General features: G+C 34.2%; 2 protein-coding genes across 4 annotated transcripts in view; one reads left to right on the top strand and one right to left on the bottom strand.

Annotated features, from left to right (window-relative positions):
* NFAT (nuclear factor of activated T cells 3) overlaps window positions 1–25,600 on the bottom strand; it is a 118,423-nt gene that overhangs the window by 90,487 nt on the left and 2,336 nt on the right. The window lies entirely within an intron of this gene.
* LOC149910741 (uncharacterized) lies at window positions 21,787–25,545 on the top strand. The gene has a single exon (XM_090116404.1). It carries the CDS (start codon window positions 22,433–22,435, stop codon window positions 25,292–25,294), a length of 2,862 nt encoding a protein of 953 aa, XP_089972530.1. The 5' UTR covers window positions 21,787–22,432; the 3' UTR covers window positions 25,295–25,545.

Raw genomic sequence — 25,600 nt, 5'->3', positions numbered from 1 at the left:
TAATTATAGTAATAAAGGAATGACTTTTCATCGGTAAATTTCTTTTTTTTTTTTGAAATAATGCCGACTTTCCTTAAAATTAAAGAATATTTACAAGTAATACGAATGTCACCATAGAAATCTAAATAACAATAAATGTCACAGTCGACCGCTCTTATTATCAAGTTTCTGTTTCAACACAAATTTCAACCTTATTTCTATGTGTTTCGGTTCAAAGTTATATCTATTGAAAATTAACGCCCTCTGTTGTAGAAAAGCCGAATTTTTTCGTATTTGTATTTTTCTGAGCAAAAAGAAACAAAACACCTCATGTACCTAGGGATGTCATTCTAAAATAAACCGTAAAATCGTGAGTTAGGGTACATATTAAAAAGCTGACTTTATTTTTTAAGTTAGTTTTCACTATAATTAATCCATAAAAGGCAAAGTTTACTTGTGTGTACTGTTTAGCTATCATTTTAAATGTGTTGATTTTGGCGACGGTGGTTTTCATACTAATTATGACATTATAGCAGTACTATAGTCCTTTTCATTTAGGATGATTCCTGTGACACTTCATCGTGTTCCGAATTACGTATTTTATGTTTAAAAAGTCAAAATAATTTTAGTGCATAATATTTTTATTTTATGGCGGCATTATTACCAAAATTTTAAAAATAAAACATCTTAAGCTTATAAATCAAAAACAGTATTGTTTAGTTTAATATAATGAAAAATAAAATAAAATAACACAAAAATATAATACCTACGCAATTCGTGTACATGAAATGGATCGTTGAAAAATCATAGAGTTGGAAAATCATATAATCGGCGCCCATCTTGTGATCGTTTGTCAATCGAGTCAATCGTCTGTACGAGTACGTCAGCCTTGTATACAAGATGCATTTTTATATTGATACTTTACGTGGTATTCTGTTATTTTTACTAATTGTTATTGTTGACTTTTTGTTGCTGTTGTTTGCTAAAATTCCTTAGTTAATTGTTGGCGAAATGCCGAAAAAACTAATTTTGGTACTTTATTCAAATCGATTTCATTTCCATATAGAATATTATCGATTATCGGAAACAATTGATACGATTTCAGTAACCGACATCTCTTCACGTGTCAAAAATCGATGTGTCACAGAAATCATCTTAGGTGGAAAGGACTATAGTGTCTTATTATTTAGATTTCTATGGTTTTCATTAATTGTCCAAAAAATAAGTATAAAATGATTATAATTATTTTCACCTCAAAATGTCGCGCAATAGCCCTACCAAATACTTGTGTTACTACTTAAGTACTATACTATTTTGATCTTTTCAGCTTTTATTACTTTAAAGAAATAAGATTTTATTATCTTAGAAGGTGTAGGTACTAGGTAGGTAGGTACCTATACCTAAGAATTTTTTTTTAGTTGACGGTGTGCAACTGCTGCCAGAAGTTCTTCTATTTGAAGCAGAGCCTTCCTTACTTATATGTTCTGATCCAGGAATGAAAAGTTGATGATAATCGTTACACTTACCTCCATTATTGTTTTAGATTCTATGTATAAATAACTGACCATGCTTATATGTACTTCGATTATGTAATATTGATAACCAATTTTAGTGAGGACATGCTAACTACAGTCGTGAGTCAATAGTTATTATACTATACTAGCTGTTGCCCGCGACTTCGTCCGCGATTACGTCGTTTTCGTCATTCGTCGTTTAAAAAAAATACGTGACACTTTATTTTTGAATGTTCTTAATTGTCTCTTATAAAAATTAACTACCTTAAAATTGAATACTCTGATAAGAAAATCTTAAAATCGGAGGACATCGAAAATATGAGGAAAACATGAGTGAATTTGATTTAAATTCTACATTACTTAGTAATTCAAATAATAATCTAAATTAAATGTAGATTAACAGTTTGAGCGCATCATTATATAATATGTACCTAAGTATTAAATTACGTTATAGTTTACATAGTAATTTTACTAAAACACGATGACTTTCTTTCGCGCTCGGTACAACAAACTAAGCATGTTTGTGGTACGTGGCCCGCGTCACTCGACCCCCCGTGAGTTCCTCTTCGTTACTATGCGAAAATACATTCGTCGCCCTATTGTAGGAAAAAAAGTAATATTTTAAACGAATAGTCGAATACAAAATATATTTGAAGAAACTTAGGTTGGCCTTCAGGCAAAAGGGATCCTATCAAATGATAAACTTGACCTTGTATCTTAAAAGTAAGCATGAAAGGATCCTCTGATAATTGTTGAGCACCAAAGGATCATTTAAAACGCACTACTATAAGAGCGAATATTGTCTAAGAACTGTTTAGATTGCACATGTTCCTCTAAAAGTAGTGATTTCAAAGGTTCTGGTATATCTTCAAACGAAAGCCGACTCCTTACTCCTCTTTTAAAAAGAGCAGACCTCCTAAAGCATTACAAAAAGAACATACTACGTTAATATCGCCTATACAGAAGATGATCTGTAATCAATTGTGAGGTTATAAGCAAACCCACTTTTATATTTGTCGGACCACACCACCGAACTCGTAGATTGATCTTCTATGTTTACCTCTGAGTCATTAAGACTGTCGAAATCTGTCTACAGTAAGACGGGCCTCTCGCTATTCGTCCGTTTCAAGAGACCAAATAGTTTCAATTCTTAATCTTTCATTAAACAAACTTATTAAACGTACTTGTCTCAAATAATCTTGTCTCAAATAATGGTAATATTCGCGTCCCTACTCTAGTCATTGCTTATGCTCATGTTCATCTTAAAGAGATCGAATAATATTATGGTGCACCCTATCATTTGTCAAACGGTCTTCATATTGAGTAAAAGTTTCAGATTATCGAGATAAAATATGCCATTTGCGATCAGCTGTGAGACGTTATACCCTCTCAGTGAAGGTTTCGGTCTCACAGGCAATTCTCGTTGTGAAGCGGTTTCAGGTTCTCGGCATAACACATGTTGTTTTCGGTCAATAGTAAGCCTCTTACCTCTAACGATCCTTGAGAACTCTTATTTCTCATTTTCTTAGCTTTGCTTGAATTTCGATATAAAGATTTTTTAGGTAGCACTGATGCGAGTGAATAAAAATTAAGTTAAAACGGACTGAGAGTGTTATAATCATCAATCATCATCATATAATAAAATTGTGGAAAAGCGATGTCTGTACAATGAAAATATGTAGAAAAAAATTAGCAGGTGTTATTATTAAATCGATCTTGAACCCAAAACTGTAGTTAAAAATTTTTTTGTCTGTTTGTCTGTATGTTTGTGTACGCTAATCTCAGAAACGGCTCATCCGATTTAGATGCGGTTTTCACTAATGTATTGTGGTAATCTTCATTTAACATTTAGTGTTTATTTTATATCAATCGGTTCATAAATAAAAAAGTTATGGCCATTTAAGTAATCACGGCGAACATTTGCTAAGGCATTCTATTGTACACTGTACAGTGTACGATAAAACGTAATTTATCTGTTATATGTACGCTACAGTTATTCCTTTACATGTCCAGGTGATCATATCAAAATTCCCCAAGGGTTTGGGGGTAAGCTGAGGTAGTAGGGGGGGGGGGGCGCGGGGTCAAATTAACATTATGGTTACTTCTAATAGGTAAATTTTCCACATAAAATGTCCTTTAAATTATGTCGTATTATATTTTTAACCCCCGACGCAAAAAGACGGGTGTTATGTGTTTGACTGCTATGTATTTCTGTGTGTGTGTGTGTGTCTGTCTATGGCACCGTAGCTGGCTAACAGGTAAACCGAATTAGATGCGGCTTTTTTTTTGCTAGGCAGCATATTTTCCGACGCTGGTTCTTAGATAAATTGTATCAAAATCGGTTCATCCACTTATTATACCTATATAGGGTAAAAGTGGGAATGAAAAAAATGATATAATAATTTATTTTTAAAGATCGTCGGGAAGTTTATGAAATTATTTATTCCTTTTTCTATACACTTTTCTTCGTCTAAACGGTTTAGTTACGTGCTCCCTCTCCCTCTCTTCAGCCTTTAGTTACGTGCGTGAGACAGGAAACATCTAATTTGGATTTGTTGCTGGATTTGATAAAAATTGAGTATCGATTAAGCTGATCAGTGGCTACACGGGCTACACCATACATTATTATAAACATCCATTTAAGAAAGGAAGGAAATAGAATTTGCTCCTCTCCCCCCCTGGTTCCTAAAAAATAATATGACATAATTTAAAAGAAATTTTACGTAGAATTAGTTAGGCATTTCTTTTTTGATTTTCGATATTATATATTATCTACTAATCATAATTTTTAATTACAATATTATGTAGTAACTATTTGGTATAGGTTAGGCATTTCATTTCTTGATTTTCTTTAATAAGTTGGTACGTAAGTTTTTTAGCTCAGTTTAGTAAGAAATTTTAATAACAATTCTTTTAATTATTTATGGTAGTACGTATTTACTCAATAATTGTATGTTAAGTAGTAATTCAGCATGGGCGTAGCCACGGTGGGGCTGGGTGGGGCGCTTACCCTGGCTTTGATCTGGTAGGTACCAATTGTGAAGGGGAGTGGGCGTGGGCGTTGGCGTGGGCCTGGGAGTGAACGTGGGAGTGGAAGCATGAAAATAAAAAAAATTATTGTTGCCCCACCCTGAGCCCATGGTCATAGGTCCCATAGTCACTATTCCACGCGGACGAAGTCGCGGGCACAGCTAGTAGACAAATATAATCAGAAAGCTTTGAACTTCTAAGCTCAACCATAAAAGATAGACATTTATGATGTCGGGAGATATTTTTTATATAATATGGAGAACATTTCTTTCATACTTGATTTCTGTGTAGCTTTAACCATTAAGGTTGCACACGCGACGAAAGCTTAAAAATGGAGTTACTGCTCTGCTCACGAATATGAAAAATAATTGAACCAAGTTTCGTTTAAATCCGTCGAGTAGTTTTTGTTTGTATAACGGTTATACAGACAGACAGACGGACAAAAATTTTTGGCGTCAGTGTCGATCCCTAATCACCTCGTGATAGTTATTTAGGAAATATATTTCATGTACAGAATTGACTTCTACAGATTTAATATAAGTATATAAGTATACATATATTTAGATTCCAATTTCCATGTAACGTTAAATTCGACTATACAATAACTAACAGACAACGCAGGTTACTCTCGTTTCCGTAAGTTGAGGCGGCTACATATTCGGTCCTCATAACATCACTTTTTGTGAACGAAACGACAGCGCGGTTTAATTCGATGCCAACATCAGAAAAAAGGAAATATTTTTAATTGAGAAAAAATATTATGATTTACACTATTAATACTATTTTAACATTAACACAAAATATAAGACTGTAAGTGTGTAAAAATAAATCCAGCTAATTTCACATCAAACTTATGTTTTTAATTAGGTATACGACATGAAAATATATTAATTACCAAGCAATAATCATACAGGTAAATACTGAACAAAAGTATTAACAGTCAAAGTATATTTTTACTTACAACATGTAAATGATGAAGGAATAATAATTATCAACGAACTAACCTTTTTGTATTATTGTTTATAAATATAAATTCATAAACAATAAATTTATAAAGAATAGAAAAAATTCGACCACAAAAGAATGCTGGTTCGAGTCCCGCGTCGTTATCCAATTTTTAAAACACGAAGATTTTTAAAAATGTAACCAATGAACACAATCAATATTAGATTAACTGTAATGGTGTCTAGTTTGACTTAAAATAATAAACATCTACCCTCACTTTTAAAAATGTAGTATATTCACACGAATTATATGCGCACCTTATAGGGAAGGGAAGATATGGGTTAAAGAGTTAAATAAATAAATAACATAATTATATTTAAATTATTAATTTTTAACATTGTGTTCAGTAGTTTTAACATGTAAATTGATTTGATTTTTACGAAATCTCATAGATGGCGCTGTTTCAAATTTGTATACTAATAAATTCATTAAACTGATTCTCTGCCCAAATTACGTAAATGACATAGTTTTTATTGTGTAAAGCTAGATAATAGCATAGCTTACCCGAAACCAACATTTAAACATGAGTCTTTAGATTGTACGCTGTCGTAATACACGGAATACGTAAGAAAAAAAAAAAGGTTCACAGCTCCTCCCCCGGAGGTGATAGCATGATAATATGTTTAAAAAAGCCTCACCCGACCTGTTAGTAATATTCATGCAAAATTTGAAGTCAATCTATGCAGTACTTTTCGAGATTAGCCTGGACAAACATACAGACAAACAGACAAACAGACAAACAGACAAACAGACAAACAGACAAAAATTCTAAAAACTATGTTTTTGGCTTCTATATCGATTATAGATCATGGATTATGTATTCTTTTAAAAAAATATTCAATGTACAGTTTTGACTTTCCTACGATTTTATTATATGTATAGATTGCTCGTTAGTAAGCCTTATACACTTTTGTGTTCAACACATTAGCAGTAATGTAGTTGAAACTAGATTTTTGGAGCGTTGAGATTAGAATATAAAGCGATTAACATTAGAGAATAAATACATATTTAGTATTAACCTAACAAAAGTGCAAATCGCTTTGCATCACATTTTCAGTACCTATTACAAAAAAAAAATACAAAACAGAAAATTGGAAAAACAATACTTAATATTCAAAATCTTTTATTCATTCACTTTATACATTTTATGACCTCGGCTATCGCTATTTCTACATTTGTAGTAATCTAAATTATTCATTCGATAAGAATTTTATTCGAAGCGCATCTCAAGTTTCATTCCCACATTAATTCGGAAATGGGCATAGATTTCTAACTTTAACACATTTTATTGTCAACAGGGTCAAATTCTTTTCAATATTAAAGTGATAAATTCTTCGTGGGTATTCAAAGTCTACAATAGGTAGGTACCTCTAAGATTAATATTAATGTCTTATGTTACAGCTTTACTTTTTATTTATTTTACTAGCTGTTGCCCGCGACTTCGTCCGCGATTACGTCGTTTTCGTCATTCGTCGTTTAAAAAAAATACGTGACACTTTATTTTTGAATGTTCTTAATTGTCTCTTATAAAAATTAACTACCTTAAAATTGAATACTCTGATAAGAAAATCTTAAAATCGGAGGACATCGAAAATATGAGGAAAACATGAGTGAATTTGATTTAAATTCTACATTACTTAGTAATTCAAATAATAATCTAAATTAAATGTAGATTAACAGTTTGAGCGCATCATTATATAATATGTACCTAAGTATTAAATTACGTTATAGTTTACATAGTAATTTTACTAAAACACGATGACTTTCTTTCGCGCTCGGTACAACAAACTAAGCATGTTTGTGGTACGTGGCCCGCGTCACTCGACCCCCCGTGAGTTCCTCTTCGTTACTATGCGAAAATACATTCGTCGCCCTATTGTAGGAAAAAAAGTAATATTTTAAACGAATAGTCGAATACAAAATATATTTGAAGAAACTTAGGTTGGCCTTCAGGCAAAAGGGATCCTATCAAATGATAAACTTGACCTTGTATCTTAAAAGTAAGCATGAAAGGATCCTCTGATAATTGTTGAGCACCAAAGGATCATTTAAAACGCACTACTATAAGAGCGAATATTGTCTAAGAACTGTTTAGATTGCACATGTTCCTCTAAAAGTAGTGATTTCAAAGGTTCTGGTATATCTTCAAACGAAAGCCGACTCCTTACTCCTCTTTTAAAAAGAGCAGACCTCCTAAAGCATTACAAAAAGAACATACTACGTTAATATCGCCTATACAGAAGATGATCTGTAATCAATTGTGAGGTTATAAGCAAACCCACTTTTATATTTGTCGGACCACACCACCGAACTCGTAGATTGATCTTCTATGTTTACCTCTGAGTCATTAAGACTGTCGAAATCTGTCTACAGTAAGACGGGCCTCTCGCTATTCGTCCGTTTCAAGAGACCAAATAGTTTCAATTCTTAATCTTTCATTAAACAAACTTATTAAACGTACTTGTCTCAAATAATCTTGTCTCAAATAATGGTAATATTCGCGTCCCTACTCTAGTCATTGCTTATGCTCATGTTCATCTTAAAGAGATCGAATAATATTATGGTGCACCCTATCATTTGTCAAACGGTCTTCATATTGAGTAAAAGTTTCAGATTATCGAGATAAAATATGCCATTTGCGATCAGCTGTGAGACGTTATACCCTCTCAGTGAAGGTTTCGGTCTCACAGGCAATTCTCGTTGTGAAGCGGTTTCAGGTTCTCGGCATAACACATGTTGTTTTCGGTCAATAGTAAGCCTCTTACCTCTAACGATCCTTGAGAACTCTTATTTCTCATTTTCTTAGCTTTGCTTGAATTTCGATATAAAGATTTTTTAGGTAGCACTGATGCGAGTGAATAAAAATTAAGTTAAAACGGACTGAGAGTGTTATAATCATCAATCATCATCATATAATAAAATTGTGGAAAAGCGATGTCTGTACAATGAAAATATGTAGAAAAAAATTAGCAGGTGTTATTATTAAATCGATCTTGAACCCAAAACTGTAGTTAAAAATTTTTTTGTCTGTTTGTCTGTATGTTTGTGTACGCTAATCTCAGAAACGGCTCATCCGATTTAGATGCGGTTTTCACTAATGTATTGTGGTAATCTTCATTTAACATTTAGTGTTTATTTTATATCAATCGGTTCATAAATAAAAAAGTTATGGCCATTTAAGTAATCACGGCGAACATTTGCTAAGGCATTCTATTGTACACTGTACAGTGTACGATAAAACGTAATTTATCTGTTATATGTACGCTACAGTTATTCCTTTACATGTCCAGGTGATCATATCAAAATTCCCCAAGGGTTTGGGGGTAAGCTGAGGTAGTAGGGGGGGGGGGGGCGCGGGGTCAAATTAACATTATGGTTACTTCTAATAGGTAAATTTTCCACATAAAATGTCCTTTAAATTATGTCGTATTATATTTTTAACCCCCGACGCAAAAAGACGGGTGTTATGTGTTTGACTGCTATGTATTTCTGTGTGTGTGTGTGTGTCTGTCTATGGCACCGTAGCTGGCTAACAGGTAAACCGAATTAGATGCGGCTTTTTTTTTGCTAGGCAGCATATTTTCCGACGCTGGTTCTTAGATAAATTGTATCAAAATCGGTTCATCCACTTATTATACCTATATAGGGTAAAAGTGGGAATGAAAAAAATGATATAATAATTTATTTTTAAAGATCGTCGGGAAGTTTATGAAATTATTTATTCCTTTTTCTATACACTTTTCTTCGTCTAAACGGTTTAGTTACGTGCTCCCTCTCCCTCTCTTCAGCCTTTAGTTACGTGCGTGAGACAGGAAACATCTAATTTGGATTTGTTGCTGGATTTGATAAAAATTGAGTATCGATTAAGCTGATCAGTGGCTACACGGGCTACACCATACATTATTATAAACATCCATTTAAGAAAGGAAGGAAATAGAATTTGCTCCTCTCCCCCCCTGGTTCCTAAAAAATAATATGACATAATTTAAAAGAAATTTTACGTAGAATTAGTTAGGCATTTCTTTTTTGATTTTCGATATTATATATTATCTACTAATCATAATTTTTAATTACAATATTATGTAGTAACTATTTGGTATAGGTTAGGCATTTCATTTCTTGATTTTCTTTAATAAGTTGGTACGTAAGTTTTTTAGCTCAGTTTAGTAAGAAATTTTAATAACAATTCTTTTAATTATTTATGGTAGTACGTATTTACTCAATAATTGTATGTTAAGTAGTAATTCAGCATGGGCGTAGCCACGGTGGGGCTGGGTGGGGCGCTTACCCTGGCTTTGATCTGGTAGGTACCAATTGTGAAGGGGAGTGGGCGTGGGCGTTGGCGTGGGCCTGGGAGTGAACGTGGGAGTGGAAGCATGAAAATAAAAAAAATTATTGTTGCCCCACCCTGAGCCCATGGTCATAGGTCCCATAGTCACTATTCCACGCGGACGAAGTCGCGGGCACAGCTAGTAGACAAATATAATCAGAAAGCTTTGAACTTCTAAGCTCAACCATAAAAGATAGACATTTATGATGTCGGGAGATATTTTTTATATAATATGGAGAACATTTCTTTCATACTTGATTTCTGTGTAGCTTTAACCATTAAGGTTGCACACGCGACGAAAGCTTAAAAATGGAGTTACTGCTCTGCTCACGAATATGAAAAATAATTGAACCAAGTTTCGTTTAAATCCGTCGAGTAGTTTTTGTTTGTATAACGGTTATACAGACAGACAGACGGACAAAAATTTTTGGCGTCAGTGTCGATCCCTAATCACCTCGTGATAGTTATTTAGGAAATATATTTCATGTACAGAATTGACTTCTACAGATTTAATATAAGTATATAAGTATACATATATTTAGATTCCAATTTCCATGTAACGTTAAATTCGACTATACAATAACTAACAGACAACGCAGGTTACTCTCGTTTCCGTAAGTTGAGGCGGCTACATATTCGGTCCTCATAACATCACTTTTTGTGAACGAAACGACAGCGCGGTTTAATTCGATGCCAACATCAGAAAAAAGGAAATATTTTTAATTGAGAAAAAATATTATGATTTACACTATTAATACTATTTTAACATTAACACAAAATATAAGACTGTAAGTGTGTAAAAATAAATCCAGCTAATTTCACATCAAACTTATGTTTTTAATTAGGTATACGACATGAAAATATATTAATTACCAAGCAATAATCATACAGGTAAATACTGAACAAAAGTATTAACAGTCAAAGTATATTTTTACTTACAACATGTAAATGATGAAGGAATAATAATTATCAACGAACTAACCTTTTTGTATTATTGTTTATAAATATAAATTCATAAACAATAAATTTATAAAGAATAGAAAAAATTCGACCACAAAAGAATGCTGGTTCGAGTCCCGCGTCGTTATCCAATTTTTAAAACACGAAGATTTTTAAAAATGTAACCAATGAACACAATCAATATTAGATTAACTGTAATGGTGTCTAGTTTGACTTAAAATAATAAACATCTACCCTCACTTTTAAAAATGTAGTATATTCACACGAATTATATGCGCACCTTATAGGGAAGGGAAGATATGGGTTAAAGAGTTAAATAAATAAATAACATAATTATATTTAAATTATTAATTTTTAACATTGTGTTCAGTAGTTTTAACATGTAAATTGATTTGATTTTTACGAAATCTCATAGATGGCGCTGTTTCAAATTTGTATACTAATAAATTCATTAAACTGATTCTCTGCCCAAATTACGTAAATGACATAGTTTTTATTGTGTAAAGCTAGATAATAGCATAGCTTACCCGAAACCAACATTTAAACATGAGTCTTTAGATTGTACGCTGTCGTAATACACGGAATACGTAAGAAAAAAAAAAAGGTTCACAGCTCCTCCCCCGGAGGTGATAGCATGATAATATGTTTAAAAAAGCCTCACCCGACCTGTTAGTAATATTCATGCAAAATTTGAAGTCAATCTATGCAGTACTTTTCGAGATTAGCCTGGACAAACATACAGACAAACAGACAAACAGACAAACAGACAAACAGACAAACAGACAAAAATTCTAAAAACTATGTTTTTGGCTTCTATATCGATTATAGATCATGGATTATGTATTCTTTTAAAAAAATATTCAATGTACAGTTTTGACTTTCCTACGATTTTATTATATGTATAGATAAAAAAAATATCTGCTAAATTTACAGCTAATAATATTCTACTCTATGCAATTTGACATGAAGTTTAAGACATAATTATGGCAACACAGGAAGTTACAGAAGCAATTAAAAAGAAAAAAAAATCATAGTAAAACGCTTTTCCCGCCATTTAGTAGTACATAATAATGTAAAGTGCACGTGATAATAATATTTAAAAGTGAATATTAATAATAGTTTAATAAAACTAAAAAAACACGCTTTTTATAGAAAACCGAACTAAAAAATAGAAAATTTTATCAAATTAGTGTATTGTCATCGGTCCTCAATAAATCTACAAAGTTTGAACGAAATCTGGCCGTTTAAAGTGGGTCAAAATCGCGCCCAAAGAAGTCGGTTACAAACATACAGGTGAAGCTAATAAAAAGCGTGTAAAAACAGAACATTCTTCAAAAGCTTGTTGGTAAGTAAAATTCTCCGTGTTAAAACTTTGTTTAACTAGCACATTATTTTGTATGTAAATAAACATTACACGACGAATGTAAAATCTCTAATGTTTATTAATGGCACACGTAAATTAGTAATTCCAATACGTTTTTCTCGGATATTCTATGCAGATTGCGGCAATCTATACTTCTTATTATAAGTTCAGAATTATTCAGAGGGATGTGAAAATAAAATAACTAGTTAAGGACTTTTTTTTTATTTTTTTTTATTGGTAATAGGGAAGCGCTTCACCACAATCTCGCCTGATGTTAAGCTGAGATGTGGTCTAAGATGGAACGCGCTTCCCTAGAAGGTACCTGTTCACTCTACGCTTGAAGACTCCCATATTGTACTCGGGACGGGACTTGTTGACGAAGCAAAATCTACTAAACAGAAGGCCAAAATGCAGCAGATATATTATATGCACATGGCATACACAATCCATACTAATATTATAAATGCGAAAGTAACTCTGTCTGTCTGTCTGTTACTCAATCACGCCTAAACTACTGAACCAATTTGCATGAAATTTGGTATGGAGATATTTTGATACCCGAGAAAGGACATAGGCTACCTTTTATTGCGAAATATGTACCACGGGCGAAGCCGGGGCGGACCTCTAGTAACATATAAATACAAATACACTTACAATATATGTACATAGTTGATAGTAGGTACATATATATGTATATTTTTATAGATTATCTCTGGTAGGCGGTAGCTCGTCGAATATTAGTTATATCTTGAGTTATATCAAAACAATTTGTGTGCGTTAAAATGATTTAATTTTATTTAAGAAACATTTTCCTTATTCATTAAAAACACTTATGTTTGTGATTATGTGCTGTGTCATGTATTATATAATGTTATATGACAGTCTAACTAATTTTAAGATTATATACAATATGCATACATCCGTCTATCAATCCAAACACACGTTAGTTAAAAAGCATTAAAATTATCTTAAGAGAAAATACCTAGCCTTCCTTTATCTTCCTTTTCTTTCCTTCGGCCATCGAACTTTCCCGAAGGTTCGAGCAATTCTTTCAGGTGAAGGATACACGATAGTCATATGAGTGTCGCGTGTCTATCCTCATGTAAACAGTAACAGAGTGCTGACCCTTGTGATAAGAGAGATAAAGCCGCTTGTAGCCACTAGCTATAAACGCCTGTATCGAACGTTGCACCCTTTTAATTCGTCCGGGTTATACGAATTTTGATGATACGAGTCGCAGTGATAGTATCTCTTAATGATGGTGTTTTTTTAATAAGCCACCAGATGCATGTCTTCATGCAAAACAAACATAATACTACTAATCTTTTTACCTAGAATTTAAAAATCTATGAAAATATAAGAAATCATTTCATCAGTATATTGTCGCGTTGTTCATAAAATATTATATGTAGCAATCTTTTATCTTACACCGTATAATAATGCTGTTTACTATTATATATACATATATTAAAACTTTGATTTTGTTTATTTATTACAATTTACAATCAAATTTAAACACTTGCAAATTAAATTGACATTCAAGTAATGACAATACCTTTTCAATTTTCACGTTTTATACTTACAAAAATATGCATTTTATCGACATATTTTGGTCAACACGCGAACCAGTTTGAACTGAATGTGACCACCGAAAAGTAACGGTATTTTTAGTGCGTTCAACTGTTAATAATAATCAATGTTCATAAACCTGAATTGTGTTATCATGCTACTTCTATTTATAAACTTTCATGCATTTTAAACAGTGTAAACTTACACACATAAATTTAAAAAATATACTACTTATATTTTGCTTTGATAAATTATGTTTCTATGTATATTAAACTTTTAAACATTTTAAAGCTGTTTTGAAGTTTAAGTTCGTGTTTTCAAGAGGTTATTAGGATAATGTACCTATTCGCTTGAAATGCTATTCTCCACTAACGTATTCTGAACTAGACTGTCCGTCTAGAGTCTAGACTAAAGTTTCAGCATAATTATTGTTCAATGCTAGAATATTAATTTTATTATGAATATTGAATACCATTTACCAGTAAAGTTAGGTAGAATATGAATAATTCAATCTTATTCAACATTCCCCAACTATCTTTTATATTCTTCGAAAATCTTGATATGTACATATTATATTCTTCGAAAATTTTAGTAATGTAAAAGAACTTTTATTCCTGATTAAAATAATGTACCATTGGATAAATTTTGAAATTGTTAGGGTTATAATCTAGTACAGTCACTATCTTGAACAAACATACCTACTGTGAGCTAGAGACGAAATAAATTTAATAATTGGGTTATTTCGTTATCAATCATTTTATTGAGGCTTTTGGATTATGTTACGAAATTGAGTAAGATGGAAATGTATTTACCATAAGATTTCTTAGTTATACACTGTCTTTGTGTGTGCGTATTTATGTTATAAATATCAACTTTTTTTTTACTAGGTACATCACGTAAAATGTTCCATATATTTCGACGAAATTTAGTAAGTACACATGATACTTAACTTAATATACATATATTGTAGTTTATAATTTACATAATTTATTAATATGAAATTACATAATTCTGTGAGAAATTTATACTGCAGTGCCTATAGATCACAGTATTACAATAGGTATTATTTCTTGGTCGCGGAAGAATTCTAACAAATACCCGCGGCCCCATCATTAAAGCGGCTCGACGGAACACAGTGGGGTTTTAGTCGGTAAGAATCCGACATAACCCACGGCTCCTTCCCCGGGGGCCGTGGGTATCTTTGGAAGATTTCCCCACTATAAAAAAAAATAAAAGGTATTATTATTTCTTGTAATACTGTGCTATAGATCGTATCAAATCATAAATAATGCAAATCCGTGTAAATTATACCACGGAACAATAAACTGTATTATGTAATTAGAAATTCTGCCATTAATATAAGTACTTAGGTATAGATATTATATGGGAAAATAGTATGTTTTATTGTTAATCTATACTAATATTATAAAGAGGAAAAGTTTGTAAGTATGTATGTATGTATGGTTTTCACGCAAAAACTACTGGACCGATTTCAAAAATTCTTTCACCATTAGAAAGCTGCATCTTTACTGAGCAACATAGGCTATATTGCATTTTCAAAAAAATTAGAGATCCTTACCAAAAATGCAATAATGTAACCCAAGGTGTAAAAAAATCCTCAATAAAACTTCTGTCATCGCGTGCGCTGCGGAATCTATTGAAGATAGAACAAAAAAATGTTCTACGGTATTATAGAATGGATCAATATCTACAAGAAAATCCGCGATACCATATGTCCATCTTCAGTAGTTATGTTACTACAACAACTTTTTTACGTTTTCAAAGTAAATAGAAGTGCCGACAGTATTCAAACCATGTTATCCATACACATATATTAATCCTTATCCCATTAAATGATGTTTTATTATAGACTGTTTCAATACCAGCTAAATACTTTTTAAATGAAAAGAATTGGATATTCCATTCCAAAGATATAACGAATTTTTAAAAGTGTCAATCTACAGAAAATAGTAGGTATACTGTTCGAGCAGGCCGTAGTGCGGGGGTCACGGAGGAATTCTACCAATATGCGTCTTGACGGAACACAGTGGGGTTTTGGTCGGTAGGAATCCGACATAACCCACGGCCCCTCCCCCGGAGGCCGTGGGTATCTATGAAAGATTTCCCCACTAAAACAAAAAAAAAAAAAAACAAAGGCCGTAGTGCGGGACGGGGTAAAGGTGATTTTCATGTGATTAAAAATTAAATTAAACCTATAGTCCGACCTATAGTAGACTTTTCACTGTAACGATATCGCATCTATGCGGGTGAAACCGCAGGGCATTGCTAGTGTTTAATATAAAAGGAGGCAACAGAGCAGAAGCATCACCTCAATAAACACTGAATGTACTGTATGCGTAATGCGTTGTTTGTACAAAATCATATTATTACTGGTTAACATCACAACCTAGGGTAGGTAGGTACCACAGTATAAGAAAGCTTCCTTATACTATACTTATACTGTGCTACTACCCAGTACCTATACTTATCGTCAATCCCAGACAGCACCAACCATGTCTGAAAAATCACATTAAAATAACATCTAAAATAATGTTCAATGCAACACTCAGTCTCATCAACATTAAATGACCAACTTCTTATTATAAAAACTTGCACACATCAAACCGTTTACGATCTATTTATTTTTAATATCGAATTCCCACTTGCTCCAAATAAAATCTCAAACATTTCACGCAAACCGGATCTCGATACTGTATCATGTGCAATCATCCTTTGATCTGAAAATATTGACCGATATAGATGCGAAGAATAAACAAATATGTTATATTTAAAAGCTATTAATGCGACTATCCTTTTAATTAATCTGTTTGTCAGTTCTGATGACGGGGCAAAGGTCTCGTTTTATTTTATAATCGACCGCGTGATCATATCAATATGTGGAGTGAAATTCGTTCTGTTTTTTTTTATTTTATAAACTTGGCTGTATGTTATAAAAACCTTTGCCTTTTCCAAGTAATTTTTTTTGAAGATTTTTTCTCTGTTTCAAAAAATCTTTGTGTTTGGTAGATAGCCAGCAATTGACCAGTATTTCAATTGTACCCATAGTGTCAAAGTGTCAAACCAAGAAATATATATATTTTTATGATAAAATAAATGGGTACTAAGAGCATTAATTCATTCAAGATAGGAAGCTTGGTTCTGCTAATGGCATTGTTAGTGTTTTACGACCAACACTTACCAGGAAACTAATAAGTCTAGTAATGATTTCCTTGAGAAGAAATAATTTAATAACAACAAAAACCAACCTTCCTGTCTGCGTTATAAATATGTACCTACCTAGTAGAAGCGTTTGTATTTTATGGTAGAAGTAGAATAAATTCCAATTTTGCTTACAATATTTATTTACTAGATCAATTATTTAATATTTAACGATCGTCTGATTTTTTTTCTTTCAATTATAATTTTTTAATTGTAAGAAATTGTGGTATGTCGCGCGCGCGGACGTCTAGCATTCTAGTGATTATATTACAAGATATATATAATTAATCGATTTTCGATATTCGAATTTATTCGAAATACCGATTGGTATTTCGACTAAATCGATAACTGTCAAACCGACTCAATCATTCCGCCATTTTGTAAGTAACCGTTTTTGCTAAGATATCATAAAACTCTCATTTCTTCATATATATTTTACAAGTTATTTTTATATTAAGTCCCTACTTAGTGTGTAAGTATTTTACAGTTTTACTGTCTTCTAGAAATTAACTTTTAGAGCTAAACATATTTTGGTTGTAGCTATAACATATTTTTATTTAATTAAATATATTTTAAATATAATTAATAATAAAAATTCTTGTGTTCTCCTTCGTGTTATCTCAATCTTGAACAGTCATGTGACGTGATAACGTGAGTCTAATTAGCAACATAATGTGCCATTTTTGTGATTCGTGATTAAATCATAATTATGTATATAGGTCAGGGTAAACGCGCGGTTTTAGGATAAAAAAGAGGGCCTTGCATTTAAAAGTAAAATAAGTTACACGATATTTATTTCATCAGTTTGTTGCTTATTTAAATTAAAAACTAATTGTTGAACAGATAATTAAAAAATTAAAGTGCATAAGTACCTAAACTGTTTTTTTTTTTTACAGTACAATAGGGGAGCGCTTGGCCACGATCTCGCCTGATGGTAAGCTGAGATGTGGCCTAAGATGGAGCGCGCTGCCCTAGAATGTACCTGTTCACTGTTTAATTTCATAATTAAAATTCAAAGGGGCGTCCAATAATTAGGTGTCGTGTGTGTGGGGGAACGGAGACGAGCCACATTTCACAATCACAAACCTCACTCGTAGGAAGGGGTATCAGCAATCAGCATAGTACGATTATTTTCTATTTTTTTCGATATGAAAAAAAAATTCAAAATTACGACGTATCTATAAGTTTATGAGAATATGATTTTTTTTTAGTTTTTCTACATTTTTATTCGTAAAAAAACGCCTAAAGATAAGATTAATTTTGTCTAAACACTTTATCGGTTACATTACGTAATATATTATCATTTTTTTTACTGATAAGTTTAGAAAATTTTAGATAGGTAGGTATAAATGTGAATTGTGATAATGTGTCTAATGTGTAAGTACTAAGTATGCAATTTATTGATAGAAGAATGTATTATTTTAGAGTTCAGTTTATTCTCGTCATCATGCGAATAAACTTGACTATTGATTAAAAATTTCAGGTTTATGGAGTTTTATTTCTGGGTACCTTATACCTATAAGGATTTAGACCGTAGGCATATACGTTTATAACTAAACCAGCACAACGGCCAGTTTTAAAAGTAACTATCCCGGCGAGCCCGGCGGTTTCACCCGCATTGCTCCGCTCCTGATGGTTTTAGGTTAATGATAAATTGCCTATAACCTTCCTCGATAAATGGGCTATCTAACACCGACAGAATTTTTCAAATCGGACCTGTAGTTCCTGAGATTAGCGCATTCCAAGAAAGAAACAAACAAACTCTTCAGCTTTATGCTATCTACTTAGGTACCTACTGTATAGTAAAAGTTTTGACGCGTTTCAAGTTTCAACTATCCTTTCCCGAAAGTTTTTAAAAAGATCAGTTTACAGTAGGCGCAGGCTAGTAGATAGTGTGAACAGTGAAACCCAAACACCGCAACAGAAACGGATGTTTTGACTGCTCATTTGATAAGCTATTTCACACTTCTAGTCGGATATGTTACGAATAGACGTTCGAAATTCGAATTGTATTTAAGAGGGCGTATAAAGCCAGATAATTCTACGATTAAGCCTCGCCCATTACGCGCCATGCCGCGCGCCCTCACAATACCCTCATACACCCGGCTCATCCAACGTACGTAAAGTTCATCGCACGCTAAATTATACACAATATTCTTCGCTCGTTCAACGCGTATTTTCGGTAGTTAGTAGGTATGTTGTCTAAAATAATTGTATAAAACAGTGAAGTTGAAATCATCACAAATTATGTAATATGTCTTTTTATTATTATTTGTTTATAATTATTAATGATAATCTATACATATTATAAAACAATAAAAAAAACTGTCTGTATGTAATATATAAAAAAAAAACAATATTAGGGAAACAGTATAGAGCACGAATCCGTAAAAAAAGTCTGTCGAATACTATACTATTTTTAAAAAAACATACGCAGTCGACGACACACATTCCTCCAGAACTTTATTTTGATTAATTTGGTTATAGTCCATTGAATGAGTCCCTCCAAGGGGGGTCTAGAGTGCGTGAGTTAGTAACGTAAGATGTTTCTTCGGAAACATGTCAAGAGTCCCTAGGTAATAAACATACTAAAACCCCGGGCCACTGGGAGGAGCCCCGGAGTGGGGGGAGGGCGGAAATGGGTCCATTTTTTCATTTTTCGCTTAAATCTCAAAAACGGTACATGTTAGAGAAAAACTTTCAAGGAAAAATTGAAAGGCCATAAAATTATCTACAAGTTGTACCTGAATCATTTTTTCTTATATCCTACCGTTTCTGAGTTATACGCAGTAAAACATGATTTTGGCTCAAACAATTTCAACATCAATCGATCAAAAAATATTTCTTTCTTCGAAAAAACTCAAATGTGCAACTTGTGACCAGTACTGATAGATTGCTCTTAATTAGGTCTATAATTGGTAAAATAAACACATTCCTCCATGGAAGCCTTTAGGAGGAATCGATTGTCAAAATATTATATTAGGGCAGTTTGAGTTACTGAACTTGATCTTTTTATTTTTTTCTTCCAAAAAACTCAAAAGTGCAACTTGTGACCGGTACAGATAGATTGCTCATAATTAGGTCTATCATTGCTAAAAATACCAGATTCCACCACGGAGGCGTTTACGGGGAATTGAATTTTATCAGGGTAGTTACGATACATGAACTTTTTATTTTTTTTCTTCCAAAAAGCTCAAAAGTGCAACTTGTGACCGGTACAGATAGATTGCTCATAATTAGGTCTATCATTGATAAAAATACCAGATTCCACCATGGAGGCGTTTACGGGAATTGAATTTTATTAGGGTAGTTAGTTAAAAAGTTCATGTATCGTAACTACCCTAATAAAATTCAATACCTCCTAAAGGCCTCCATGGTGGAATCTGGTATTTTTATCAATGATAGACCCAATTATGAGCAATCTATCTGTACCGGTCACAAGTTGCACTTATGAGTTTTTTGGAAGAAAAAAATAAAAAGATCAAGTTCAGTAACTCAAACTGCCCTAATATAATATTTTGACAATCGATTCCTCCTAAAGGCTTCCATGGAGGAATGTGTTTATTTTACCAATTATAGACCTAATTAAGAGCAATCTATCAGTACCGGTCACAAGTTACACTTTTGAGTTTTTTGGAAGAAAGAAATATTTTTTGATCGATTGATGTGGAAATTGTTTGAGCCAAAATCATGTTTCACTGCGTATAACTCAGAAACGGTAGGATATAGGAAAAAATGATTCAGGTACCACTTGTAGATAATTTTATGGCCTTTCAACTTTTCCTTGAAAGTTTTTCTCTAACATGTACCGTTTTTGAGATTTAAGCGAAAAATGAAAAAATGGACCCATTTTCCCCCTCCCCCCACTCCGGGGCTCCTCCTAGTGGCCCGGGGTTTTAGTATGTTTATTACCTAGGGACTCTTGACATGTTTCCGAAGAAACATCTTACGTTACTAACTCACGCACTCTAGAACTTTTTATTCAATGGACTATTAGATTGTACGACATTTTTCGACTCAGCAATTATTCTAAAAATAAAAATAAAAATTATCCTTTATAAAATATTACAAAGTTCTTCGAAATTTACGTATTATTTTATCGAGAGCTGGTAACTTTAGCAGGTACCTTTCTGGAGTATTTTTTTCTGCGTGGCAATAGTCAGTAGACACAGGTTGAGAGTGAGGGTCCACATTTTCCAAATTTAAAATTGTTCTGTGAAATTAGTAAATTACTTTCAAACAGGGTCAATTTGATTGATTGCATTTGCAAGGCGACCGTAGGAATTAGGTACCTACATAACTAAGTATAAAAAGTGTCTTTGTAAATTGTAGGTACCCACTATGAATGTAGGTATCTATAAATATCGTCGCATGAATACTCAACTCGCGGAAACGAATTTACAGAATTTACACAAATAATAATATCCAAACTCGCCTGGATAAACTTTCTCAAATGAATCTATAGTTTAGGTGGTCTGTTGCGGTTCTGCATCAGGTGTTTCAGTTTTCAAAATAAATTATTATTTTATATTTCCCGGATAATATAATAGTACCTACACAACAAAATAACTTTCATTCAAATCCGTCCAGTAGTTCCGGAGATTAGCGTGTACAAACAAACAGACAAACACAGACAGTTTTTTTTATTTACGGGATAAAACTCATCCTATGACCTTTCTCAGGTCTCAAGCTATATCTGCACCAAAATTAGAGCCCAGACATACATACAGACAGACATACAAAAATTCTAAAAACTATATTTATGTATAGATATGTACTACATATTACTATGTAATACAGATTATGAATATAATATTATATATTATAGCACGCAATAATTTAACTGCGCAGTCTAACATTAATAATTACACCTCATTAGATTGTCGCGCCTCTCTGGCGCCTTATGCAAACAAAGGGCCAGACAAAACCGTTACTGCGGCGCCGTACCAGTGGCGGCCGAGTACGGATCCAATTAAGGATTCTAACAAAGAAAGCCGTGTTTTTATTGCGTCTCGCACCAGACAGTCATTAGGTGCGCCGGCGCCGATTCAACGGCCGCGGCGGTCTGCTCGTAATCGTATAAAACTCCGCTGCTGCCGTTGATCAGAGCCAGTCAGTCAGCAAACAGAGAATAGGGAGCACGGTTCATAAGTTGTTAGCTTATCAATATTATTTTGTTTTAATTGTATTATAATAATATTTAAGTGTTCCCTTTGTTTTTGTTCTCTTTGTGTTTGTTTGCTTTGTTTGTTTTATTTTATTTTATTAGTTTAGTATTCTGACTGAAAGTTGTAAATATTTGTGTAAATATAATTTTGTGTTTCTTTTAAATTAAAGTCGTTTTACCAAAGTGAGTTTTTAGTTTAATTTATTTTCTTTAATACGCGGCAACACGCTATAAGTGGCGCCCAACGTGGGGCCGGACTATAATAATAATAATAAACTCAGTGAACTTTGTATATAATGGTTTTAACGCGATCTCGTGCTGGGAGCCCCCAGTCAGTGGTTGAGGCCCCGTCCGAGGAAATAGCGCCGCAGGCGACTTCCTCGTCTCGCTCGATGGGCGCCTCCGCTGATGCCGCTCACGTGTCCTTTGTGGACGCGCCGCCACCGCTGCTGACGCCTGATGCCGCCGCTGGTGCCGCATCTTCTCCGGTCATGATGTCGACCGATCAGCTGTTGTTGCTGATTAGCAGGCTAAGTCGCAGCGATCCTGTAAGTACATCAGTGCCCACCTATTCGGGCAATTTCTCTAAATGTACTGCACGATTCTCGGGGGATAGACAAGATAACGTTGAAGCATTTTTAGATGCCATATTTACATACAAAGAATGTGTATGCGTTGAGGATCACATAGCGCTGCGTGGATTGCCTATGTTATTAACAGGGCTCGCCGCTACGTGGTGGCAAGGAGTCAAAGCCACAACCCTCACTTGGAATGACGCTGTTGACGCATTAAGGCAGACTTTTGGTACACGACTACCACCACACAAAATTTATAGGAAAATGTTTGAAAAAGAACAAGGTTTATATGAAGCCACAGATTTATTTATTTGTAATCTTCGAGCACTAATTGCCCAGCTGCCACCTTTTACCCTTACTGAGGTGGTTCAGCTCGATATGTGCTATGGCTTGTTAAATCGAAGAATTCGGGAGAAGATCCCACGTTCTGCATTTAATTCATTTCAAGAGTTATTGACGCAAGCGAGGCGCGTTGAAGACATTCACGATGAAACACATTCGCGTATCTCTCATCCGAGAGACAACAAGCCAACATCATTGGTTAAAACAACACAGCTGATTCCGGAAGGTATGCCCTCTTTCGATAATAACAAATCGCGACTGAAGTGTAATTACTGTAAACAGTACGGTCATATTAAAGAGGCATGTCCACGCTTGACGAATAAGCAACTGAACACGAAGGAGGAAGCTATTGGAGGTGAACCGCGCGCCACTAAGGTGACGTGTTTTGGGTGTGGAGCGCCCGGCGTCATACGCTCGAGCTGCCCTACCTGTCAGAAAGTGCCCGCGCCTAACGCTAGTTCGTTCCAATCAGTGTCCGCGAGTGCCGATTCTATTGATTCGCGTGTGCGTCCTGTGTTGTGTATAGAAATATATGGTGAAGTTGGTAAAGTTTTAGTTGACACTGGTGCTAAACATTGTATAGGCAGTATTAGTTTAAGATCGCATTTGTATAAAAACAATCATAAATTTAATTATGTATTTACGGAATTAAAATATGCTGACGGGCGGACCTGTGCACAAACTGTCGAAATTGCACAAGTTAAAGTGACGGTGCGAGACGTCTCGTTTGAAGTAAGTTTCATTATGCTACCTAACGCGACCGAAAGTCTATTAGGTATGAACTTTATTCAAGACGCTGGTATGGTGTTTAACTTTGATAGCGGTGTTTGGTTTATGAGGCATGATAAGGTGCCTCAGTCGATTCTTTTCGAAAATAGGACGGTTCAGTCGTCATTGTATTGTTCATCTGTGAGTCTTCGTGAGGACGAAGGATCTCATCTGAGTTCGGATGAACGTGACGGACTATCATCTCACCTCCTTAATACGTATGAGAATATTTTCACTCCAGGGGGAGGACCCACCGAGTCTGCTATACATCGTATTGATACGGGAGAAGCACCGCCCATAGAAAGCCCTCCGTATAGGGTCACGCCCGCAAAGAAAGAAAATTTAGTAGCGGATACTCTTAGTCAATCAGTGACTGAGGATACAGATAATAAAGATTCTGGAAAAATCAAATTGGTTGTACCGGAGTCTTTACGTGACGAACTTATGAGAGAGTTCCATGATTCGCCAACAGCAGGACATATGGGCGTGGAACATACTCTTACTTATGTGACACAGTACATCAAATCATGTGATTTGTGTCAAAACTATAGAGCTACCTATTTGAAACCGGCTAGTCTTATCCAGACTCCTGTTCTTCATCACCGCTTTGAGGTCCTCGCCATGGATTTGTTTGGCCCTCTTCTTGAAGGCATTCATGGTGAGAAGTGGTTATTACTGATTGAAGATACAGACAGCCGATGGGTCGAGCTTTTTGCGCTACAAAATGCTACTACAGAATCTTGTGCGAAGATACTTATAAAAGTTTTCTTGCGCTATGGTTTGCCTTGTAGAGTCATCTCTAACCATCCAGAGGTTAAGCCCGCCAAGCGTAAGAATCGAGAGTTTCCATTACTTTTCCATAAATGGTCATCAATTCTTCCTACAGATCTTAGCCGAAGCGATGTCCAACCTTATAAAGAGGGAGACTTAGTCTTAGTGGAGACTCATATGATGAACAATGCACCAAAGGTTATCACGAGTAAATTCGATCGTGTCGGTCCTTATCGTGTCTCACAAGTTGTGAGTCCGACGTCATTTATTGTAGAAGACCGCGATGGTGTTGTCAAAGGGAAATACCATGCCAGTGCTTTAACACCTTATATAGGTTCGGGAACCGCTATAATTCATCCGCGGCGTCGTGGTAGGCCAGCCAAGTCACGCACGGGACGTACTTGTGACTTGGAGGGGGAGGTTATAGCACGCAATAATTTAACTGCGCAGTCTAACATTAATAATTACACCTCATTAGATTGTCGCGCCTCTCTGGCGCCTTATGCAAACAAAGGGCCAGACAAAACCGTTACTGCGGCGCCGTACCAGTGGCGGCCGAGTACGGATCCAATTAAGGATTCTAACAAAGAAAGCCGTGTTTTTATTGCGTCTCGCACCAGACAGTCATTAGGTGCGCCGGCGCCGATTCAACGGCCGCGGCGGTCTGCTCGTAATCGTATAAAACTCCGCTGCTGCCGTTGATCAGAGCCAGTCAGTCAGCAAACAGAGAATAGGGAGCACGGTTCATAAGTTGTTAGCTTATCAATATTATTTTGTTTTAATTGTATTATAATAATATTTAAGTGTTCCCTTTGTTTTTGTTCTCTTTGTGTTTGTTTGCTTTGTTTGTTTTATTTTATTTTATTAGTTTAGTATTCTGACTGAAAGTTGTAAATATTTGTGTAAATATAATTTTGTGTTTCTTTTAAATTAAAGTCGTTTTACCAAAGTGAGTTTTTAGTTTAATTTATTTTCTTTAATACGCGGCAACACGCTATAATATATACA

The sequence above is a fragment of the Colias eurytheme genome, chromosome 2, assembly GCF_061535395.1.
Source record: "Colias eurytheme isolate Ceu_HAF_F1 chromosome 2, ilColEury1 Martin Lab GWU primary, whole genome shotgun sequence".
Classification (NCBI taxonomy): domain Eukaryota; kingdom Metazoa; phylum Arthropoda; class Insecta; order Lepidoptera; family Pieridae; genus Colias; species Colias eurytheme.
Note: the sequence above shows the minus strand (reverse complement) of the source record. Positions and strands in the feature narration are given on the sequence as shown.